We start from the raw sequence: 21,070 nt of genomic DNA, 5'->3' as shown, positions 1-21,070 counted from the left end.
TATGAGGTGAAGGTCTGTTTACAACTTCTAGTAAAATCAAGGTGCCTTACGTAGTCAAGCACTAAAAGGATACTTGGCAGGTCACTGGGTCAGACTGACCCTTCGGCCCCTGTGTTCTTCCCAGGAGAAGGACATAACGCCCGACCCGAAGCTGCTGGAGAAGGTGAGCGAGTGTGACAGGTGCCTGGCCTTTGCAAGGCACCAGGAGCACCCACTGGCCTACCTCTCGCCTGAGCTGTCTGACATTTTCGACTTCTTCATTGCACTCACCATCTGCAACACAGTGGTGGTCACGTCCCCGGATCAGCCGCGACAAAAGGCAAGTTCTGGAGCATCGTACTGTGAGCCCGCAGAGCCCCTGCCCCTAGGTGTGGCCCCACTGGTGTCAGTCTTCCTGAGAGGGAGCACGCTTCCCTGTCTTGCAGGAGCCCGGTCGCTCAGCACCACTCTCAGGTTTCAGGGGGTGCACTGGGGGCTTCAGACAGGGCAGACCAACTCAGTAGCTCTGCGGTGACATCCTCAGACTGCAGTGGGCAGGTGCCAGGATTGTAGCGAAGAGGGAGAGGGCAGCCAGCCAGAGACAGCTGGAGGCAGGAGGGTGGCTGCCCTCCATGCTGACCAGAGCCTCAGGGTCCTAGATTCTTACATGAGAGGGGACAGGATGGGCTGGGGCCCAGATTCTGGGAGGAGCTGCTTGGACTTGCATCCTGACGACACTATAAGCTGGTCCCCTCCTGTGTCTTTGGCACCCTGTCTGGGATGTGGGGGCAGTGGTGGGATTTAGGGAAAGGTCTCAGAGTAGAGTTTGGCACATAGTAAATGTATTTGATGTTAATAAAGGCCTTTAACATTGGCATTCAGGAAGTGGTTGAGAATCAGTGGGAAGTTACGTTGGGCGGTAGAAACATAGCAACACCCAAGTTGGGTTTTGTTTGGGTTAACATCAAGTTTCTCTCCAAAGAGAGTAAGGTTTTATATGTGAAAGGAACCTCTATAACTGAAGCGCTCCTCCGGGTGGACCAGGTGGTGTTACAGGGGGTGGGGTGCACCTAGGCATGGCTGTGCGTCATGCAGCTAGGCAACTGTAAATGGATACAAATGAAGGTGTTCTAGGGCTGATGCACACTGTAGGCCTGTCCCCTGACCCCCCACTCTCCCAGACGCCTTCCCCTCCTCCTGGGCCCCTCCAGCAGGTTCTGCTGGTGAAGCCATTGGTGTGATGGAGGGTGAACAAGGGGCCCCCGCCCTCTCTGCGGCAGCAGCATATCTGGCAGCAGTGTGACCCCCCTGTGCTCTTGCTCATACCCCACCGGCCTTTGGAGGCCCCAGTGGGCCTGGTGGATCCCAGGTGGACGGGCTCTGCCACTCAGAGACTACAGGCTTGTGCCATCAGCCCTGGATGGAGGCTGCTTCCTTTTGCACAGGCTTTTGCTTCCTCGGCATCCCTCATCTGGTCTCTGGGTTCTTCCTCCACCCTGTTCAGTCCCTCTGGAATACTTCCCTGAAGAGGCATCTGGTTTCTAGGTTAGACCCTACCTGACTGACCTAGGCATTGTTGCAATTACTGAATAAGTGAGAGAGACCCCGACATGACTGAGGTGTGTGCCCATGGTCACACATGGAGTGAGTTCCATGTAGGGAGCAGAATCCTCAGACTGCACATGAACGTGTCTCTGCATGCATTTCTGTGCCCACATATGGGTGGGTGCCACCTTTAAGGGCGTTTGGAGCTAGCAGGAGCTCTGGCATGGCTGCCCGAATCTCCCACTTGGATATGTAGCAATATTTAAAGTCAGTAGAAGACCAAAGAAAAAGCACCTTTATCAAAGTTGGTCCTATGTGCCTTGTTTTACCAAATGCCTGACTTTTCTGGAGGCTCTTACTATAATTCACAACTTCAGACCCATGGGCAAAATTGCAAAGATTAAGGGGTAACTGTAATTCAATGGTTTGATTGTTTCAGCATTTGCTCTAAATCCATTATCTAGCAGAAAATTAAAATAGGTATATTGTATCAGCATTAGCATACAGCACTCATTTAAATAAAGTGTTGCTTTGTTGCTCCATATTGAGCTTTTTGAAACTTTAACAATTGTATACATGTCGTTTTGTTGTTTTCAGTCCTCGTTAGAAAATGTACAATTTATTGTGATTTTTTTAAACATTTGTTTAAGGATTTGGAGCCTGAATTTGCCTATGTATTTCATTTGTTTAGAAAGATTCTTTAGGTTTGGGAAATTTTGTGTAAATTTAAGTTTTTTATGGACATAATTCAAAGGAATGTATAAATTGGTCTTTTGTTAAATGGTTTTTTTAATTGAAAAAAAAAAAAAAAGCCAGGGTTCATGCCAGGCAGTGGCAGGCCCACTCCTGGGAAGTTTCTGTAAAGCCACGGGCCACTGCAGTGAGGGGACAGTCCCAAAGCCTTGGGAACCACAGGCCACCCAATGCCCTGAGTCCATCCCGGGCCTTGGTCGTTGCTACCCTACAGTCATATCCTGAAAGAGTGAATATGGCAGAACCTGTGTTGAGGTGAAGAGGAAGAGGCCAAGGGATAGTCTCAAGGAAGAAATGCTGACTCTAGTTGCAATTTTCAGTGGGAAATGGGAAATCCTTATTCAGGCCCCCCTGGGGAAGTGGAGGGCGGCCCTAAGGGAGTCAGGGTGAGGCCTCTTGGGAGACACCTAACCTGTCTTCCGACTACTTCCCTGGCAGGTGAGGGTGCGCTTCGAGCTGAAGTCCCCAGTGAAGACGATAGAAGATTTCCTCCGGAGGTTCACGCCCAGCCGCCTGGCCTTGGGCTGCAGCAGCATTGGGAGCGTGGCCACCAACAAGTCGGCGCACAAGTCCAGCCTTTTGTCCACGCTGGCCAACGACGGCACGCTGTTCCGGCTGGAGGAGAGGCTGGGCCCACCAGCCCCGGGCCTCGCCAGCAACGGCTACAGCAGCGGGGCGGACGGCTGGGCACCTGAGTGCTCAGCGCAGGAGCCTGAGCCTGAGCGGGAGCTGCGCTACGAGGCCGAGAGCCCCGACGAGGCAGCTCTTGTCTACGCCGCCCGCGCCTACAGCTGCGCGCTCGTGGACCGACTGCACGACCAGGTGTCGGTAGAGCTGCCCCACCTGGGCAGGCTCACCTTCGAGCTCCTGCACACGCTGGGCTTCGACTCCATCCGCAAGAGGATGTCGGTGGTGATCCGGCACCCACTCACGGACGAGATCAACGTCTACACCAAGGGGGCCGACTCGGTGGTCATGGACCTCCTGCTTCCCTGCTCCACAGGTACCCTGCTCCCCTCCGCTAGCAGCTCCCCGCTGCAGGGAGCAGTCCTGAGAAACCAGCCCCTCCCTCCAGTGGAGCTTTGCCTCGCGGAGCTTTGCCTCTCTGGGTGGCCTTTTCCTCCTCTGAAGGGTTTGGACTAGAATTGGGGGGAGGGCCCAGTGGATGGAGGGCTTCAGTGCCTGAACCCACCTCAGAAGAATGGGGTTGGGGATTAATGGGGGTGAGGCCTAGCATCAGGTTTAAATCTGGGCAATGCAGATTAAGAGCTTTTAGATTAGAAGTCCCGGAAGGTTCCTTTCTGCCCTATGATTGCTTGGACCTTGGGCACCTGTGAGGCCCAAGCCATGGTTTTTAGCCCATTTGTGGAGTGTTCTCAGGGCCCAGGTAGTGGGGGCTGCTGGCCTCTGGCCATCTTACAGCCAAGAACCTCTGTCTTGGTCTCTTTTGCACTTGACTTCCATGTAACTTTCGGGTTGAAAAAGAGGGGTTCATATACCACTGGTGTAGAGGGTGAAACTTTGTTTAGCAGAAGGGCTTGTACCTCTTTCCAGATACAAATGCTTCTGGGACTTGGAAGGGGGAGGGCCTGGGTCCCTACTAGTAAACCTAGTCACCCTCCCCTCTGCGCCCAGAGGACAAAAAGAGGTCACATCTGACCTTCAGTGGGGAGAAGTGGGGTGGATGGCAGATGGCAGATGGGAGAGGGACCACTGCCTGACCCCCACAGCCTCCTTCTCTCCTATATCCTGGAAACAGCTCTGGGTACCACCTGTGGGAAACCCTTACGCTGGATATGCTCTTCTGGGGCTCTGGAACGGAGCTAGGGGTTACCACTTTGCTTCCCATAGTCCTCTCGCCATGATCTCAGTGCCTCAGAACAGGACTCCAGCTCTAGTTAAGGGAAAGTGCACTGGTGAATCTCTGCAGACGAATCCGTTTTCCTGTCACAGAGCTATCGCCTCCCAAAGGCAGCTGAGTGAATTGCAAATGCGTCTTTGAAAGCAGTTTGCATGGCCTTTCTTGAGGGTGACCTACTCCAGGGCAGGGTTTGCCTTCCCACCCGTGTGTTGGTTCTAGGGTGGACGTAGAATCCAATTTACAGGCTGATTTTGCATTCCAAGAGCCTCCTTCATTCTGAAATTCGATTTTGCATCCACGCAAAAGAAAAACAGATTGGTATGGCAATTATCTGAGCAGATTTTATTCTACTGCAAAAATATCACCTTTGTCCTATTCCACAGCCTTGTACTAAAGATAGTTTAATGGACTGCTGTGTTTCAGACTTTACTACATACAGTGGGTCATGGATAAGGTGAAAAGACTGGACCAGCTCTAGCAAGCAAGGGTGGGATGGGATGGCAAGAGAGGCTTACTCCCACCCCAGAGAGAGGGCAGGGAGCCTGCTGAGCTGTGCAAGGGACACAAGAGCAACCGAGAAGGCTGCAGCAGTGGGCACGCTTGTACTTGGCTGGCAGTGCACTTTTAAAAATGAGTAGAAAGCCTCAAATTTCTAGACAAAGCACAAACAAAACTTCTATCACTCAGAGTCAGCTTCAAGGTCAAGGGGTGAAGGGAGCCCTTGTGCAAGCTGGGGAGCTTCCCAGACCCCTCCACCTGGTCCTGGGAGGAATTAACTACAGGTGAGAAAGAACAAAGCCATGGAACAGACAGGTTCAAAGCACAACATTGCCCAAACCGTGACATTGAAGGGGGCACCTTAAAAATAAGCAGTTTGTGTAGATCTCCGCCTTGCTCTGGGAATTTCCAAGCAGTGTGCACTTCAAATAAGTTTGAATCGGTCAGAGCTACATGTAGACACCAGGCAATTTAAGATTCAGGATGTTCAGAGCCCCCAGTGGTTTCCCAAGAAAGGGGATGGCTCTGGGGTAATCTTGAAGTTATCCACCAGTGACACCCTGACATTGTACATGAATCATTCAACTTTCACTTTGGAGGTGGGGTGGGCAGGGTACGGAGAAGAGCAGGCTTGCAGATGGCCAAGCTGCTCTACCTGTGCGCAGGCAATAAAGTGAGGGGGGCACATGAGTGTCCAACATCTTTCTTCAAAGAGTTCACAACACTTTTACCAAAAAGGGCACGAGAAGGCTAAGCTGATGGTGGATGGGGAATGTGTTGTAGTTTTAGGACGTGGCTGTGTCTTCCCTGCCCTGCCACTAGGTTGTATGGGATCAAGTAGAAAGCAGGGACTCTACCCCACCCATTACCTTACAGACCTCGGTTCAAATCCCAAGTCTACATTTATGGGCTGGGGTCACCCTGGACAAGTCACTCCTCCTGTGCCTCAGCTTCCCATCTGTACAAAGGAAATCAGGCTTCTGACCTCACAAGAAGCCCCTGTCCAAGCTCCTAGCAGTGCTTGGTGTGTTATAGGAATAAAGCATAAGCTGGGTCCCTTTCCCTTCTCTCTGGTTTCTTTTCCTTAAGATTCACTTGCCTGAGGTTCAGTCCAGTGCCACTCTGTGTGGATTCCCTTCCTTCCTTCCTTCCTTCCTTCATTGGGTCTTCGTTGCTGCGCGCGGGCTTTCCCTAGTTGTGGTGAGCAGGGTCTACTCTTCGTTGTGGTGTGCAGGCCTCTCATTGCGGTGGCTTCTCCCATTGTGGAGCACGGACTCCAGGCACACAACCTTCAGTAGTTGTGGCACGTGGGCTCAGTAGTTGTGGCTCGTGGGCTCCAGAGTGCAGGCTCAGTAGTTGCGGTGCACGGGCTTAGTTGCTCCGCGGCATGTGGGATCTTCCCAGGCCAGGGCTCGAACCTGTGTCCCCTGCACTGGCATGTGGATTCTCAACCACTGCGCCACAAGGGAAGTCCCTGTGTGGTCTTTAAGACACAAAAGTTGTGATGGCTCCACCCTCCTCCAAGGGCAAGGATAGAGGGGGAGGGATGGGCAAGATGTGGCGGTCACGGCTTCTCTCCCTGCTGGGCTGGGTGGGCTCCGTCCCGCACAGAAACACGTCAGTGTGGTCTGTGACCGCACCCTTGTCCAGGGCACCCTGGGTCCCCAGTGGCCCACACTGCCTTCTCTCACTCATTAGTTTTGTTTGGACCAGTGTGGTTAAGGGCAGCATCACAGCCCCTGCACCCTGCTCCTGCCCTGGAATGCAACCTTCCCCTCCCCCTCTGGACAACTCAAGTACTTTATTAGTGTTAATTCCAGAGTTCCTCAGCTAGACATGTCTTTGCTCAAAGAACAGTCAGAATCTGGAATAATGTTATCACAATACCAGGAGTAAATGGTAGTCAAAATTAAGATGACTTTCAGTGTCATCTTTTCAGGAAATTTAAATTCCTGAAGCACAATAATCTAGGGCAGTGTTTCCCAACTCTCCCTCTCTTTTTTTCATTATTGCCCCCTTAAGGAGTCTTTTCAGATATTTTTTTTCTAATGGCCCTTCCATGACATTTCAATGCCACAGATATGCTGTATATTTGTTTATGTGCTGGACATGTATCTGTGCTTTAGGCACAATAAGATTTTTTGCCTCTGAGGGACCAATCTTCGGTCTGTTGGGGGCACTGTCTTCTCCATGAAGAGCACAGATCTAGAAGATTAAGAGTGTTTCGTGTGTCAAGGAGCTGACCTGGTTAGTAGACAGCCTTCCCCAGACCAGGGGCCTCACCACTGGTAAGTAGGGTTGCCAGATTTAGCAAAGAAAATATATTGAATGTCTAGTTAAAATTTAATCTCAGATAAACGACAAATAATGTTTTTAGTAAAAGTATGTCCTGTGTGCTATTAGGGCATCTTATCTTTTTTTTTTTTTTTTTTTTTTTTGGAAGGTTAAAAAATTTATTTTATTGATGTATAGTTGATTTACAATGTTCTGTTAATTTCTGATGCACAGTAAAGTGCTTGTTATAGTTCCCTGTGCTATACAGTAGGACCTTGTTATTTATCCATTCTATATATCTTTGCATCTGCTAGTCCCAAAACACCCAATCCATACCTCCTCTACCCCTCACCTCCTTGGCAACCACAAATCTGTTCTCTCTCTGTGAGTCTCTTTCTGTTTCATGGATAAGTTCACTTGTGCCATATTTTAGTTTCCATATATGTGATACCATATGGTATTTGTCTTTCTCTGTCCAACTTATTTCACTTAGTACGATAATCTCTAGGTCCGTTCATGTTGCTGCAAATGGCATTATTTCTTTTTTATGGCTGAATAGTATTCCATTGTGTACATATGTACCACAGCTTCTTCATCCATTCCTCTGTCGATGGACACTTAGGTTGCTTCCATATCTTGGCTATTGTGAATGGTGCTACAGTGAACACTGGGGTGCATGTATCTTTTCGAATTATAGTTTTCTCTGGGTATTTGGGCATCTTATATTCTGTCTGGCAACATTACTGGTGTAGGAGGATAGAAACTGCACTTTCTATTAAGTATGACTTTTCCTAAACGGGAAGTTTATGTGCCTCCATTTACACCCACCTCCTGGACAAAAAGATGCCAGATCACTCTTAATGAGGTTTTGTTTATGTGAGATTCTCATTTCAACAAGGGATATTAGAAATAGTCAAAAATATTATGAGATTCTTTTAAAGATAACATCTAACTTTTGCTTTAAGTTTTATATTGAACATGTATACTATTGACAAGTAACGAAGCAAGAGGGGGGCTAAATCTACTGGTGCAGATGTTTTCTGGGCGCCCTTTCTGGAGGCTGTTGGAGTAAATCACAGTGATGTGACAGGGCGCCTGTGACATTCCTGCTTAATGAATTGCAACAAAATTCCTGCTAGCATTCCAATTGCAGGCAGCTACAGTGAGGCAGAATGGGGAGGGCCACGTCGTCCTCACTGGATCTGAAACACATTCACTCCTAACATACTTTTATCACACGAAAACTAAAGTGCCTTCTGTCTTCTCACTAACAATTATTGACCCAAGAACACGGTGGAGTTAAGAAGGTGTGTGTCACTTTGCCATGGATTCCACAGTGGTGAGGCTCAGAGTCAGCACTTCTGCAGTCTGGTAATAAACAGCAAGTCTGTTCCACATCTGGGTCTACAGAAAACAGAAAAGGGTGGATGTTTGGAAAAATCTTACTAGCTGATAGCTAATTTCTTAGTTGTGTGTGTGTGTGCGTGTGTGCACGCACGCGTGTGTGTGTTTAAAAAAAACAATATAAATTTACCATCTTAACCAGTTTTAAGTGTACAGTTCAGTAGTGTTGAGTATATTCACATTGGTGTGAAGCAGATCTCCAGAAATTTTCATCTTGCAAAACTGAAGCTCTGTACAACGTCTTTCTCCCCTCCCCCCAGCCCCTGGCAGCCATCATCCTACTTTCTGGCTCTCTGAGTGTGATTACTTTAGAGACCTGAAAATGTGGCTGTTTTCTCTCCCTGGGTGAGAAGAGTACCCAGCTAGAACCTCTGATGGCGCTGAGCTCTCAGCTGCAGAAACTGCATATATGCAGACTCATTTCAATGGGCCAGGTGTCCTGGGAGTCCAGGCCATTTCACTGGGCTCTGTTGTTCTCACTCATCCTTGTTTCTGCTCTTACTCCAACTTAGATGACGCCAGAGGAAGGCATCAAAAGAAGATCCGGAGCAAGACTCAGAACTACCTCAACCTGTACGCGGTGGAGGGCCTGCGCACCTTGTGCATCGCCAAGAGGGTGAGTAGGCGTGGCTTCGCGGAAGGGGCGGGGCCGGCCACGGGGCTCGGCCTGGGCGCTCATCAGCGGTTCTCACCCAGGTTCTGAGTAAGGAAGAGTATGCCTGTTGGCTGCAGAGCCACTTGGAAGCGGAATCCGCCCTGGACAACCGCGAGGAGCTCCTGTTTCAGTCTGCCATTCGCCTGGAGAGGAATCTGCATCTGTTGGGTAATTACGCTCTCCAGCGGGCGGGTGCTGCGGAGCCGGGTGGAGTTTGCAGCATCCTGGATGGAGAGGTGCCCTGGCTCTAGTCAGTGGCAGCTCTGCACACGCTAGGCTTGATTAAGGACCCCTCTGGCCTGACGCTAGCGCGGCCCCCAGGCAAGGCTGTGCTCGATTGAACGTTCTCCCTGTGGCTCGTTTCTGGGGCATTCTATGTGCCACCTGCCAGGCACCACGACAGCGCCCGACTTGCTTCCCCTGAAACCGTGCTTTCCCACCAAAAATAGAGATGAGGAGCAAGGCTTCTTAACAACTGATGTGTTAAAGGATCCCCCAGTCCCAGGAAACAAACAGAAACCGTTGGACTTGACAGGGCTGCACTTTACATCTAGTAAATATTTCACAGATTTGATTTGGGTGAAAAAAAAGGGGGCTCATTTTTACCAAATTATGCCCGTATTTGCTACTGAGTTCATGTTAGTATTTTTAAAAGTATTTATTATTTAAAATATTTATTAATGTATGTATTAAATTAGCTGGATCTTTGTGTACATGCTCTCTGTGCTCTCACCAGGAGCTGGTTGTGGCAGTGCTGTGTATACACACTCCCCATCTCATGGTGCCGGTGGTCAGATAATGATACTCTTGGGGCATGAAGATATGGGGGTTCATCTTTCAACAAGAAAGGCCGTAATTCATTTGGCGCCCTTCCTAGGCAGAGGCGTTGGTATATCTCTGTATCTACATACTTATATCTAATAGAATAGCTAGCTATTCAGATATTTAAGAGCACTACATATACATACTTTATGCAATATTCTATTTCGCCTACGGTGTCCTATACGAGGCCATGCACTATTCAAAAAAGCCCGAAGATCCAGAGGCCCAGAGGCATCCTGAGCGGTACTCAGGAGGTGAATTAAATGAAACACTTGGAAAATGTCTGTGCCTCCTCTAGATTGCCAGGTTTTGATTTCCTGAACTAGGACTGTTCACATCTGGAACGTGCTTCTCCCAAAGACACTGTTGATAGACCCGTGGGATGGGAGGGGGTCCGCTGATTATCATGGCCCCCCTCTCTGCAGGGTGTTCTCCCCTGGGACAGCTCTCCTCCCACCAAGCTCTAAAGTCTTGAATGGAGTGAAATCCGCCTCCCGGTACCTTCTTCCAGGGGTCACTGGTCCTACCCTCTAGAGCAATGCAGATAAAATCTCTTCCCTTTTTCACAGGATGAGACCTTAACTGTTTGAGAACACAGCTATGAGTCCCTGAGCTGTCCCTCCTCTGCCTGTCTTTGCAGGTACTCCTTTCTTTCCTTCTTTCAGAGTCTTGGAGCCCTGGCTCAGTTGTCCAGTCCTGGCTCTGCCGCTTACTGGCCTTGTGAGCCTGGGCACTTGCATCCCAGTTTCCTTATCTGCCAAGTGGAGGTAATAGTTCTGTGAGGGTGAGCAGAGGGGATGCAGCAAAGCACTGAGCAAGGTGCAGGCACTGGGTCCAGCCCCACGTAGCTGCACGGTGAAGGTGATGAAGCTCGTGTTACTGCTTCCATACCTGTGTGGCCTGGCTGGCATCTTCTGCACAGACTCTCTGCTGATTGGGACCACAGAAATGGCAAACACACTAATCAGCCTTCCTCCTGCAAGCCAGTTCTTAAACATGTACCATCCCCTACAACCTGGAATGTTTATGGTTCAAATGATGAAGCCAAGCTGGAGAGCGGGAGAACCCCCACCTCAGTGCTCACCACTGCTTCATCCATGGGCACCGTGCTCCAGCTCCTCTGATTTGTAGTTGAGAAATGTGAAGTCAGCTTTTATATGTTTAATATCCCATACCAAATACCCCCTTTTAAACCTTTTCATTTAGGTTCTTACATTAAGTAACATCAGAGAGCCACAGGGCAAGGATTGTCCTTCCCACTGTGTTCTTGAAATTTTCTTTTCCATAATGTTCTGGCCAAGAACCTAAATTCAAAAGACAACATTCTGCTCACTCTCCCCAGCGTTCTTGCTGGTTTCTCCAAATGTCATCTGAAACTTTCCAGTTGGTGAGATTTTTCCCCTCCATTGAAAGCTACCTGACATCTGAGTGCAGTGAAGTAAGGTGGCACTAGCTTGAACTCCACTAACTACCCTGGTTATGATACTCAAGACGCCAGGTTCTCCCAAGGATCAGGTTGTAAAGAAGGTGACATTTATTCAAAGTCACATAAATTATATTACAAACAAGCTACCTTGGAGAGCTGAAAGGAGATACTAGGCTTCCAGATCATTTTAAAAGGACTGTTCCTCAGATTGCCTCTTTATTCTCAGCCATAGTTCACGCTGAGACAGACATGCTTTCCATAACTATATTTCTAAGTTCATTAATGTCCTGTGTTTGATTCAAACATGTGCCTTATATAGGTGAGGGGCAGTCAAGTGACTCAATTAGGAGCCCATTACTTTGGCCAATAAGCTCCTGAAATAAAGAGAGTATGTTTTCAAGGTGTTAGATTTTCCTAGAAAAGAGACAGACTTCTTCTGGATGGGAATTTATCTGCGAGGTCTTCCTTGCTTTCTTTCTTGGTGGACACTTGCCAAGGAGCCCTGGCTGAGTGGCCAGAGTACAAGGATGGGAGATAGAAGGTCTTTCTGCAGAAAATCCCCATCTAGTGAAGTGGTTGAGTTGTACACAAAGCACTGCATTATAGGAAGTGCTATCCTAGAGCAGACATGCGGCTCAGAGGTTTGGATCAGAGACATACCGTAAGGGGAATGCTGGCCCTTCCCTGGCTAACTCACTTCCCTACCCTGCTTTCCACACGTGTGTTGTGGGGATCATTGTAGTTCTTACATCTTAGGGAAGCTGTGAAAACTTTCTCTGGTATATAGGAATCCATCAAGGTTAGCCATGGTTATGATTCTTCCACAATCATTATTATTAAGTATGAATAAGACACTATGAACATGCAGAGGTGGCAAGATCATCCCTTCCTCTTTCCCCCACATCAGGGAATATATTCTAGCAGAAGTGACACTTAGGATGCACTGAGAGATGTCGACTGTTGGATGGTGAAGATAAGGAGCCAGAGATGCACACTCTATTCTAATGCTAGAGCCACAGAGCTGGGGAAGGGGAGAGGGGCCAGGAGGGTGGTCAGGGTCATGCTCACCATGAGCAAGCAGCATAAAGTGGTTCCATTCCTAAGCAGACCTTGAACCCCACACCCCTGCCTGCTCCTTCCTGGGAGGACTTAATGGTTCAGAGCAGAGGAAATCTTGGGTGCAATGTCCCCTCCTCCTTTCTGGGTCCTTCCCAAGTTACCACTTAGCCTTCTGGTACATTCATCAAGTGTGGTGTAGGCCCAGGTCCAACACCCCACACAGGCTGCATGAGATGGAAGAGAGAAGACAACCACTTGCCCCTGAGGGGGGCTTCTGGGGAGTTAGTGACCCTGTTTCGTGAGCTCAGGGCTGACAACACAGCTGTGTGATTTGTGAAAGTGTATCAAAGCATATACTTAAGAAATGTGCCCTTTTTGTACATGTGTTCTACCTTGACTCCTTCCTCCCCGCACCTGCCATCTTACCCATTCAAGGCAGAGAAAAGGAAATGGCGTCTATCTTAGTCATTTCAGGCTACTTGAACAAAACTTCCATAGACAACGTGGCTTAAACAGCAGACATTTATTTCTCAACAGTTCTGGAAGCTGGAAGTCTCAGGTCAAAGTGCTGGCCAGTTTGGTTCCTGATAAGGGCTGTCTTCCTGGTTTGCAGACGGCTGCCTTCCTTCTGCATCCTCGCACAGTGGATAGAAGTCATCTCCCTTGTGTCTTTTGCTGTGAGGACACAAATCCCATTCATGAGGGCTCCACTCTCATGACCTAATCACCTCTCAAAGGCCCCACCTCCTAATGCCATTACGTTGGGGATTAGGGCATCAACCTATGACTTTTTAGGGGGGACACAAACATTCAGTCTATGACAGCATCCCAGCACAGGGAGCAGCGTGCATAAAAGAGAAAGACAGGCTGACAAGGAGGCCTCAGGCAATGCTGCACTTCTAGAAGGAAGGTGAGACCATCTCACCAAGTTGGAAATGGAGGGGAAAACAGCCCTAGGATGCATAAGTTTTAAAACTTTCATCCCTCAGAATATGGTCACTCCCACCATCTCCCCACAAGCTTTGTTTCCAAGCTATCTGTAAAGTTAAAAGTTGTCTGCATGGGGCTTCCCTGGTGGCGCAGTGGTTGAGAGTCCGCCTGCCAATGCAGGGGACACGGGTTTGTGCCCCGGTCCGGGAAGATCCCACATGCCGCGGAGCGGCTGGGCCCGTGAGCCATGGCCGCTGAGCCTGTGCATCCGGAGCCTGTGCATCCGGAGCCTGTGCTCCGCAAGGGGAAAGACCGCAACAGTGAGAGGCCCGCGTACCGCAAAAAAAAAAAAAAAAGGTTGTCTGCATGTTAGAAAGCATTGGAGGTGCTCTGTTGTACGTCCAGAGAATTATGTTCAGTGCCTCCCAGGTATTCCTACTGTGTGGAATCGAGAGCTAGTGAAGGTGCCCCCATGTCCTGAATGAGGAATCACCCGGGTGCTTCCAGATAAGATGGACCACAGCAGGGCCCAGTCTGCAGGGTGGGGCCAGCATCTCTGCTGTGTTGGAGTGAGGCATTCATGCCGGTCAGGGTCGGGGCCCATGAGCAGGGGGCTTACCCACACTGTTGTACCTTTGACCAGGTGCCACTGGGATTGAAGACCGCCTGCAGGACGGAGTCCCTGAAACCATTGCTAAATTGCGTCAAGCAGGCCTGCAGATTTGGGTTCTCACCGGTGACAAACAGGAAACAGCCATTAACATTGCTTACGCCTGCAAACTGCTGGACCACGACGAGGAAGTCATCACCCTGAATGCCGAATCCCAGGTGGGTGGATGTTGGGGAGACCCGCTCTGCCTGGGCAGCCTCACACCCCACCAGCCCCAGAGCAGAGCAGGAAAGAACACCTTCCATTTCTGGCAGCCGCTGTGAGGCGGGCCTTTGCCCTCTGCTCTGTTTGCACCTGTGTTGTGTTTCTGGCACTCGGAACGTGCTTGTCATAGTCTTGGAAGATGTGGATTTGCTGGGATTTCTTAGGAACGCACATCTGGGCTTTATAATGCAAAGTTCAACCCGCTTTTTCCTGAGATACTTTCCAGCCAGCAGTATCAGAGAGTGTTTTTCGTGAGGTCACATGGAGCCAGGGCAGTGGTCCATTCTGCGTTGGTGTCCTCAGGATGGCATGTGTTGTCTCACAGATGCCCCAGTGGCATGTGGGTTTTCATTTGTCACATCTATCGACTGAAATCCCCAAGTGTGGAGGGTGGATCTCTTCCCATAGGCCCTGGCCGGGGCTCTGATTCCTCAAGTGACTGACTCTCCCTTGGAACATCTCCTCCAGCAGATGACAAAGTCTAACTTTTATGGATCATGCTGTAGGTGTCACACTTAAGATGTGCCTAATCACAAGGATTTCTCCTTTATTTTCTTCTAAAACTTTTATAGTTTAGCATCTCAGCTTTAAACACAATCTTTTTTGTGTAGAATTTTGTCTAAGGTGTGAGGTTTACATCAAACTGCATTTTTCTGCATTATTCAGGCACCGTTTGTGGACAGTCTTTCTTCCACTAAATTGTCTTTACACCTTTGTTGAAAATCAGTTGGTCCTATTTGTGTGGGTCTATTTCTAGACTTTCTATTCTGTTCCATTGATCTGTGTGTCTGTCCCTTCACCAATACCATGCTGTCCTGTGGGTTTTTAAATGTTTTAAAATAGGCAGTGTTTTGTTTAATTTCCAAGTGTTTGGAGTGTTCCTATTTTCTTTCTGTTACTGATTTCTATTTGAAACCTATTGATTTCTATCCATTATTGTCATAGAATATGCTTTTTATGATTTTAATTCTTCCATATTAATTTTTTTAATGACCCAGGGTATGGTCTGTCTTGGTGAATGTTCACATGCATATGAAAAGAATGTGTGTTCTGCCATGTTGTTGGCTGGTATATCAATTAGATCCAGTTGAGAGATGGTATGGTTCAATTTTTCTATAATAGGGGTCAGCAAACTGTGGCGTACGGGTCAAATCCAACCTACCACCTGCTTCTGTAGAGTTTGAACACAGCCTTCCCCATGTTTTTATATACAATCTTTGGCTGTTTTCATGCTATAATGGCAGTTTTGAGTAGTTGCCACAGAGACTGAATGATATGAAAAGGCTGAAATAATTTACTCTGGCCCCAGATAGCTACTCCAGCTATTTTGATTTCTGTTTGCATGGCATAACCTTGTTTGATCCTTTAGTTTTTAACCTACCTGTAGCATTACATTTGAAATGAGGTGAGGTTTTTTGTTTGTTTATGGTTTTTTGGTAGATAGGTCATGTTTTCATATATTCAGACAGTCCCTTTTAATTGGTATGCTTAGGTCATTTACATTTATGATAATTATCAATATGTTTGGATTCAAGTCTACTATTTTATCTTTTGTTTTCTTATTATTCTCTGTTTTTTGTTCTTCCATTCCTTTTTCTACCTTCTTTTGGGTTATTTGAACATTTTTTAGTATTTCATTTTAATTTGTCTCTTATGTTTCGACATCACTTAGCTTTTTTAGTGTATTTTCTAGGATTACACTATGCATACTTAAGTTGTCACAGTCTACTTAGAATCAGTGGGATGAAGAAATCTTACCACTCCACGTGCCCTTTACTCTTCCCCCTAACGTTGAAGGTGTCATATATTACAACTGCATAAATTGAAATCCTCATCAGATATTATATTTTTTGCTTTCAATCTAAAAGCATATTTTAAAGAAATCAAGAGGAAAAGAATGGTCCATTATATTTAGTTAAAATAAATTATATTTACATAAATTAAATTATATTTACAATTTCTGTTGCTCTTCTTCCATTTCTGTTGTTTCAGGTTTCCCTGTGGCACAATTTCCCTTCTCTAGGAAGAACTTCCTTTATCTATTTTTTAGAGTAGGTCCACTGGTGGCAAATGCTCTTGCTTTTCTTCATCAGAGAATGTCTTTATTTTACTGTGGTACCTAGTGAGAAATCAACAGTCATTTGAATCATTATTACCCCATAGCTAATGAATCATTTATATCTGGCTGCTTTCCAATGTTTTTCTTTGTCTATAATTTTAAGTAGTTTCATTATGATGTGTTTGGGCATGGACTTCTTTTGATTTATAATCTGGGACTTGCTAAGATTCTTTAATCTGTGGGGTTATGTCTTTCACCAGATTTGGAAAGTTTTCAGCCATTATTTCATCAAATACTTTTTCTGCACTGCACTTTCTCCTCTTCTTCTGTAAGACTTATGACATGACTATTGGGTCTTTTGTTATTTTCTCAAGGGTCCCGCAGGTGCTCTTCAGTTTTCAATTTTTTTTTCTCTCATTCAAATTGGATAATTTCTCTTGATCTGTCTTTGAGGTCACTGACTTTTTCTTCTGTTATCTCCATTCTGCTATTGAGCCCATTTAGTGGTTTTTTAAAAATAAACTTTTTATATAGAATGGTTTTAGATTTACAAAAAAATTGTGAAGATAGTACTGTTTCACCTATACATAATTTTGCCTATTATTAACATCTTTACAATTTTTAATATGGTATTGATATACAGTTACTTACTAAAATCTGTGCTATATTCAGATTGCCTTAATTTTTACCTAATGTCCTTTTTGTTTTCCAGAATCTCATTGAGGACCCACATTACATTTTCTTTAAATTAATTTATTTATTTGGCTGCGTTGGGTCTTAGTTGCAGCACATGAGATCTTCGTTGTGGCATGTGGAATCTTTCGTTGCGGCACACGGGCTCTTCATTGCAGCACACAGGCTTCTCTCTGGTTGTGGTGCTAGGGCTCCAGAGTGTGCGGGCTCAGTAGTTGTGGCACACAGGCTCTCTAGTTGTGGCGCGTGGGCTCTAGAGCGCACAGGCTCAGTAGTTGTGGTGCACGGGCTTAGTTGCCCCGCAGCATGTGGGATGTTAGTTCTCTGACCAGGGATCGAACCCACGTCCCCTGCATTGGAAGGAGGATTCTTAACCACTGGACCACCACCAGGGTAGTCCCCAGGATCCACATTACATTTAGTCGTCATGTCTCCTTAGGCTCTTACTGGCTATAACAGTTTCTCAAACTTTCTTCATTTTTGATGACCTTGACAGTTTTGAGGATAGATACATTCAGGTGTTTCGTAGAATATCTTTATATGGGAATTTCTCTGATATCTTTCTCATGATTAAAGTTATGAGTTTTGGGGAAGAAGACCACAGACAAAGGGCCATTTTCATCATTTCATCACATCTATCAAGAGTACATTCTATCAACATGACGTATCACTGTGGATGTTAATTTTGTCAGGTTTCTCCCCCATAAACTAATTCTCACACTGTCCTCTCTGGAAGGAAGTCACTGTGCACAGCTCACACTTAGAGAGTGTGGGGGTTATAATCCCCCTCCTTGAGCACAGAGAAATTATGTAAATTATTTATGTAATCCAATGATGGGCACATAAGTGGAATCCAGTGAGCTTTTCATTTTCATTAATGTGTTTTGGGTGTTCTCAAATTTTTATTTGATTCCTCTTTATATCTTCTGTTTTTTGCTGAGACTTCCTTTCTATTCATTTCTAGAATTTTTTCTTACTTCTTGGAACACTTTTATAATGGCTGCTTCAGAGTCGTTGTCAGGTAATTCCAGTATGTATGTCATCTTGACATTGGCTTCTGTTGATTGTCTTTTACCACAGGCACTGAGAATTTCCTAGCTCTTTATATGCTGATACATTTGGAGTTATGTTGTGGGTATTTTGAATGGCACTCTGGTCATTTTAAATTTGGAGAATGTGGATTTTTTTAAGGCAAGATATCAGTCCTCTTGGGTGCAGGCTGCAGGCTCTGAACAGCCTTGGGGTGTTGATTTCAATGTCAGTTTTGTTTGGCCTTTGCCAAGCTGTTAGAATCTGTCTCACATTTTTGCCAAGCTCCCCGCTCCTGACAATTTTTCCAGTACTTTCTGACTTCTGGGACTCCCTCTGGCATGAAAGCTGGGGTTTGAGTTACCTTGATCTGCTTTGTACTTCTGCACCGACTTCCAGGGCCAAGTGGTGGCAGGACAGACAGAAAGGAGGGCAGCCGTTGCCTTGCTGTCCTGGGGCCACAGCTGCTCTGATAGGAAGGAAGGACCACCTCCCTCAGAGTCCCCAGCAACAGATGGCTGTGCTACCACTGTTCTTCCTACTGCTGCCCACAGAGCAGAATTGCCTGGGGCTGGGTTCAAGAGAATAGAGGAAAGAATAAATAAAAATGGGGTTTCCTCCATTTTCTCTAAGCATTGGAAGTTCTCTTTTCCACTCCTCAAGCCAGAAGTAGAGGGCTTCTAGAGCTGGGGCTTTCTCTGTCCCTGCCTCGGTGTCCACCTCCAGCTTCCGTGACACCTGGGTCCAGGTGAGGGCCTGCCAGAGTGACAGTGGAAACCTTGTGGTTCAGTGTGTTTAGAATGCCAGTCTTCTTCCCCAGCCTGACAGCTGCTGTTTACTCTGAGTACTCAACGTGGCTCTATGAATCTGTCCAGGTGCCACAGCTGCACCTGTAGGGGAGGCAGGGTGTGCTTGCTCCATCCTACCTTGTCAGTGCCTTGTGCTAGGACCAGGGCATCCATGGTATTCCTGCAATGAGGTCCTGCATTCTCTGCAAGGCCTTCCCAGTCACCACCACTCCCAGCCCTGCCTGGAAGCAAGTCTCCCCCTCCCTGTATCCAGGGACTTTTTGCACATGCTGGTCAGTGACTTGCTGTGGTCATGGGGGTGCGTCTGTGTGTCCAGCTGCCTGCCCATCACTCAAGGCCAACAGCTGCGTCTTCTTGGTCTTCTTTTCTCCAGTCTCACTCACTTTCCTCGATATAAAAGGTCCTCAGTTAAGTGCTTGTCAGACACACCTGGATTCCCACAGTGCATTGTAGGAAGCTGCTTACTAACCTGTGGGCTCACTGTCCTTCCCTGGAGGACCAGGAACCACTTGAGTTCCCTGGAGTATGTTCGTTCTTGGAAACACTTTTCCCTCCTATGCCTCTGTCCCCTGACCTTGCAGGTTCCCCAGGAAATTTCCCTATTCTTTCTGGAACTCAGATACAGCTTTGGAAGGACACTGCCAATTCAAAGCCTCAGTAATTAGGCTTTTTTTTTAACTTCATTTTCCTGAGCTTAGGGAGACACTGATTACTCTTCTTTTGGAGCTAATCACAACAGAAGCGTTTGTTGGTACCTCACTAGGAAACAAGAAGGGCTGAGTAAGGGCCTCTGAGGACCATGGGGTAGTGTCTGGAAAGCTCCCATAGCCTAACTCGCCAGCAGCTCAGCCAGTCTGGCCAGCCCTCCCAAAGGGAAAATGCTTTGTCCTAACCTCTACACAGTATAATGGAATCAAGTAGAGTCTTATAGGAACCCTAAACCAACTCAAATCCTTTCATGTTGAAAGACATCCACTTCTACTGACTTCCCAGGCTCAGGAGGGCCACCTCCTGGGCAGAGCCTGCAGCCTGGGTCCCTGGAGATTCTCAGATGTGTTGTGCGGGTAGCCTGGTCTGTGATGCGGCCGAGTGACCTGCACCATCCTCTCGTGTCCATTTCAGGAGGTGTGCGCAGCCCTGCTGGACCAGTGCCTACGCTATGTGCAGTCCAGGAACCCCCACAGTGCCGCCAACAAGACCGCTGGCGGCGTGAGCATGGGCTTCTCCCCACTCTGCCCGCCCTCTGCAGCTGCCATCTCTGGTCCCAGACCCAGCCTTGTGATCGATGGGAGAAGTCTGGCCTATGCCCTCGAGAAAAACCTGGAAGACAAATTCCTCTTCCTTGCTAAGCAGTGCCGGTCTGTCCTTTGCTGTCGCTCGACTCCCCTACAGAAGAGCATGGTGGTGAAGCTGGTCAGGAGCAAGCTCAAGGCCATGACTCTGGCCATAGGCAAGTATCCAGGCCGAACAGCCCCCACCTCTGCAGCTGCTTCCTGTCAAAGCATCTTGAATTTCCTGCCCCTTCTACGCTATGCTATAGGATGGGAAAATGCTTCCTTGCTTTTTTCTATTTATAAAATCATACCTGGTACAATGAAACAGGCAGCCTGTTCCAAATATAAAGCTTGGATTTGAAAGCCACAAAATGTACTAGCAACAGATACAGCTACATATTAGGAAGTCAGTAATTCAATGGTGGTTGAAGAAGATGGAGCTTATTACTGTCTCCTGGGCGACAGAAGACTACTGTCCAGCAGCCTCGGCCACAGTGGAGCCCAGCACACTAAGCACGACCCCAGGCCAACTTAGGAAGAAGGCCCTTTGCAGGTGCTTCTGATGGCCGTGAGCCGCCTGGAGTCCAAGGCTTCTTCATGCTGCACGACCCAGGGACTCCATGGTGATCAGAATTCCCATCGCTTCTTGTCTGCTGAACTTTGTTTCAAGACAAGCATCTAATTTGAATAATCCCTCCTAAGGCCTGAATAGTTGTTAAATTTTGCATCATTTCCTTAAGGACTGTGCATCTAATGGTGGTTTTTCCTTGCAGACTGTTGGTCTGGAGAGCCTTCTCGGCTCCTCTTCCGTGCTGCACGGTGCTCACTTGTCTCCCCCAGGGGAGTGTCCCCACGTCTGATACAGGTCCAGCCTCCAGGGAGGTTCAGGGACTTGGCAGCGCCACCTGCTGGTGAGGGATGGGAGAGACTGCAGGTAGCCCAGGAAAAGAGATGATACGATCCCTGGGATCCCCCGATATCAAACAGTTTGTTTTCCCTGCATATAGAATGCACACTGGGGTGAGAGTTGGCTCTGAAATAAAGCATCCTCACCAATCAGTAATAGTTGCCGTATTTTCTACAAAAGGTCTGTGACAGCCCCTCCTTGATGACGTAGGGATTGCCG

At 47.6% G+C, this 21,070-nt stretch overlaps 1 protein-coding gene across 4 annotated transcripts in view; it reads left to right on the top strand.

Annotated features, from left to right (window-relative positions):
* Positions 1-21,070, top strand: part of ATP10A (ATPase phospholipid transporting 10A (putative)) — a 188,381-nt gene that overhangs the window by 150,338 nt on the left and 16,973 nt on the right. For all 4 annotated transcript variants that reach the window (XM_082618102.1, XM_082618100.1, XM_082618101.1 and 1 more), the window contains exons 9-14: positions 125-319; positions 2,716-3,280; positions 8,827-8,930; positions 9,011-9,137; positions 13,850-14,034; positions 19,793-20,120. In XM_082618102.1, the coding sequence (XP_082474228.1) occupies positions 125-319; positions 2,716-3,280; positions 8,827-8,930; positions 9,011-9,137; positions 13,850-14,034; positions 19,793-20,120 (1,504 nt within the window). The remainder of the gene's footprint in view (positions 1-124; positions 320-2,715; positions 3,281-8,826; positions 8,931-9,010; positions 9,138-13,849; positions 14,035-19,792; positions 20,121-21,070) is intronic.

Source organism: Mesoplodon mirus (assembly GCF_964341445.2).
Source record: "Mesoplodon mirus genome assembly, chromosome: 4".
In the NCBI taxonomy this organism is placed as follows: domain Eukaryota; kingdom Metazoa; phylum Chordata; class Mammalia; order Artiodactyla; family Ziphiidae; genus Mesoplodon; species Mesoplodon mirus.
Note: the sequence above shows the minus strand (reverse complement) of the source record. Positions and strands in the feature narration are given on the sequence as shown.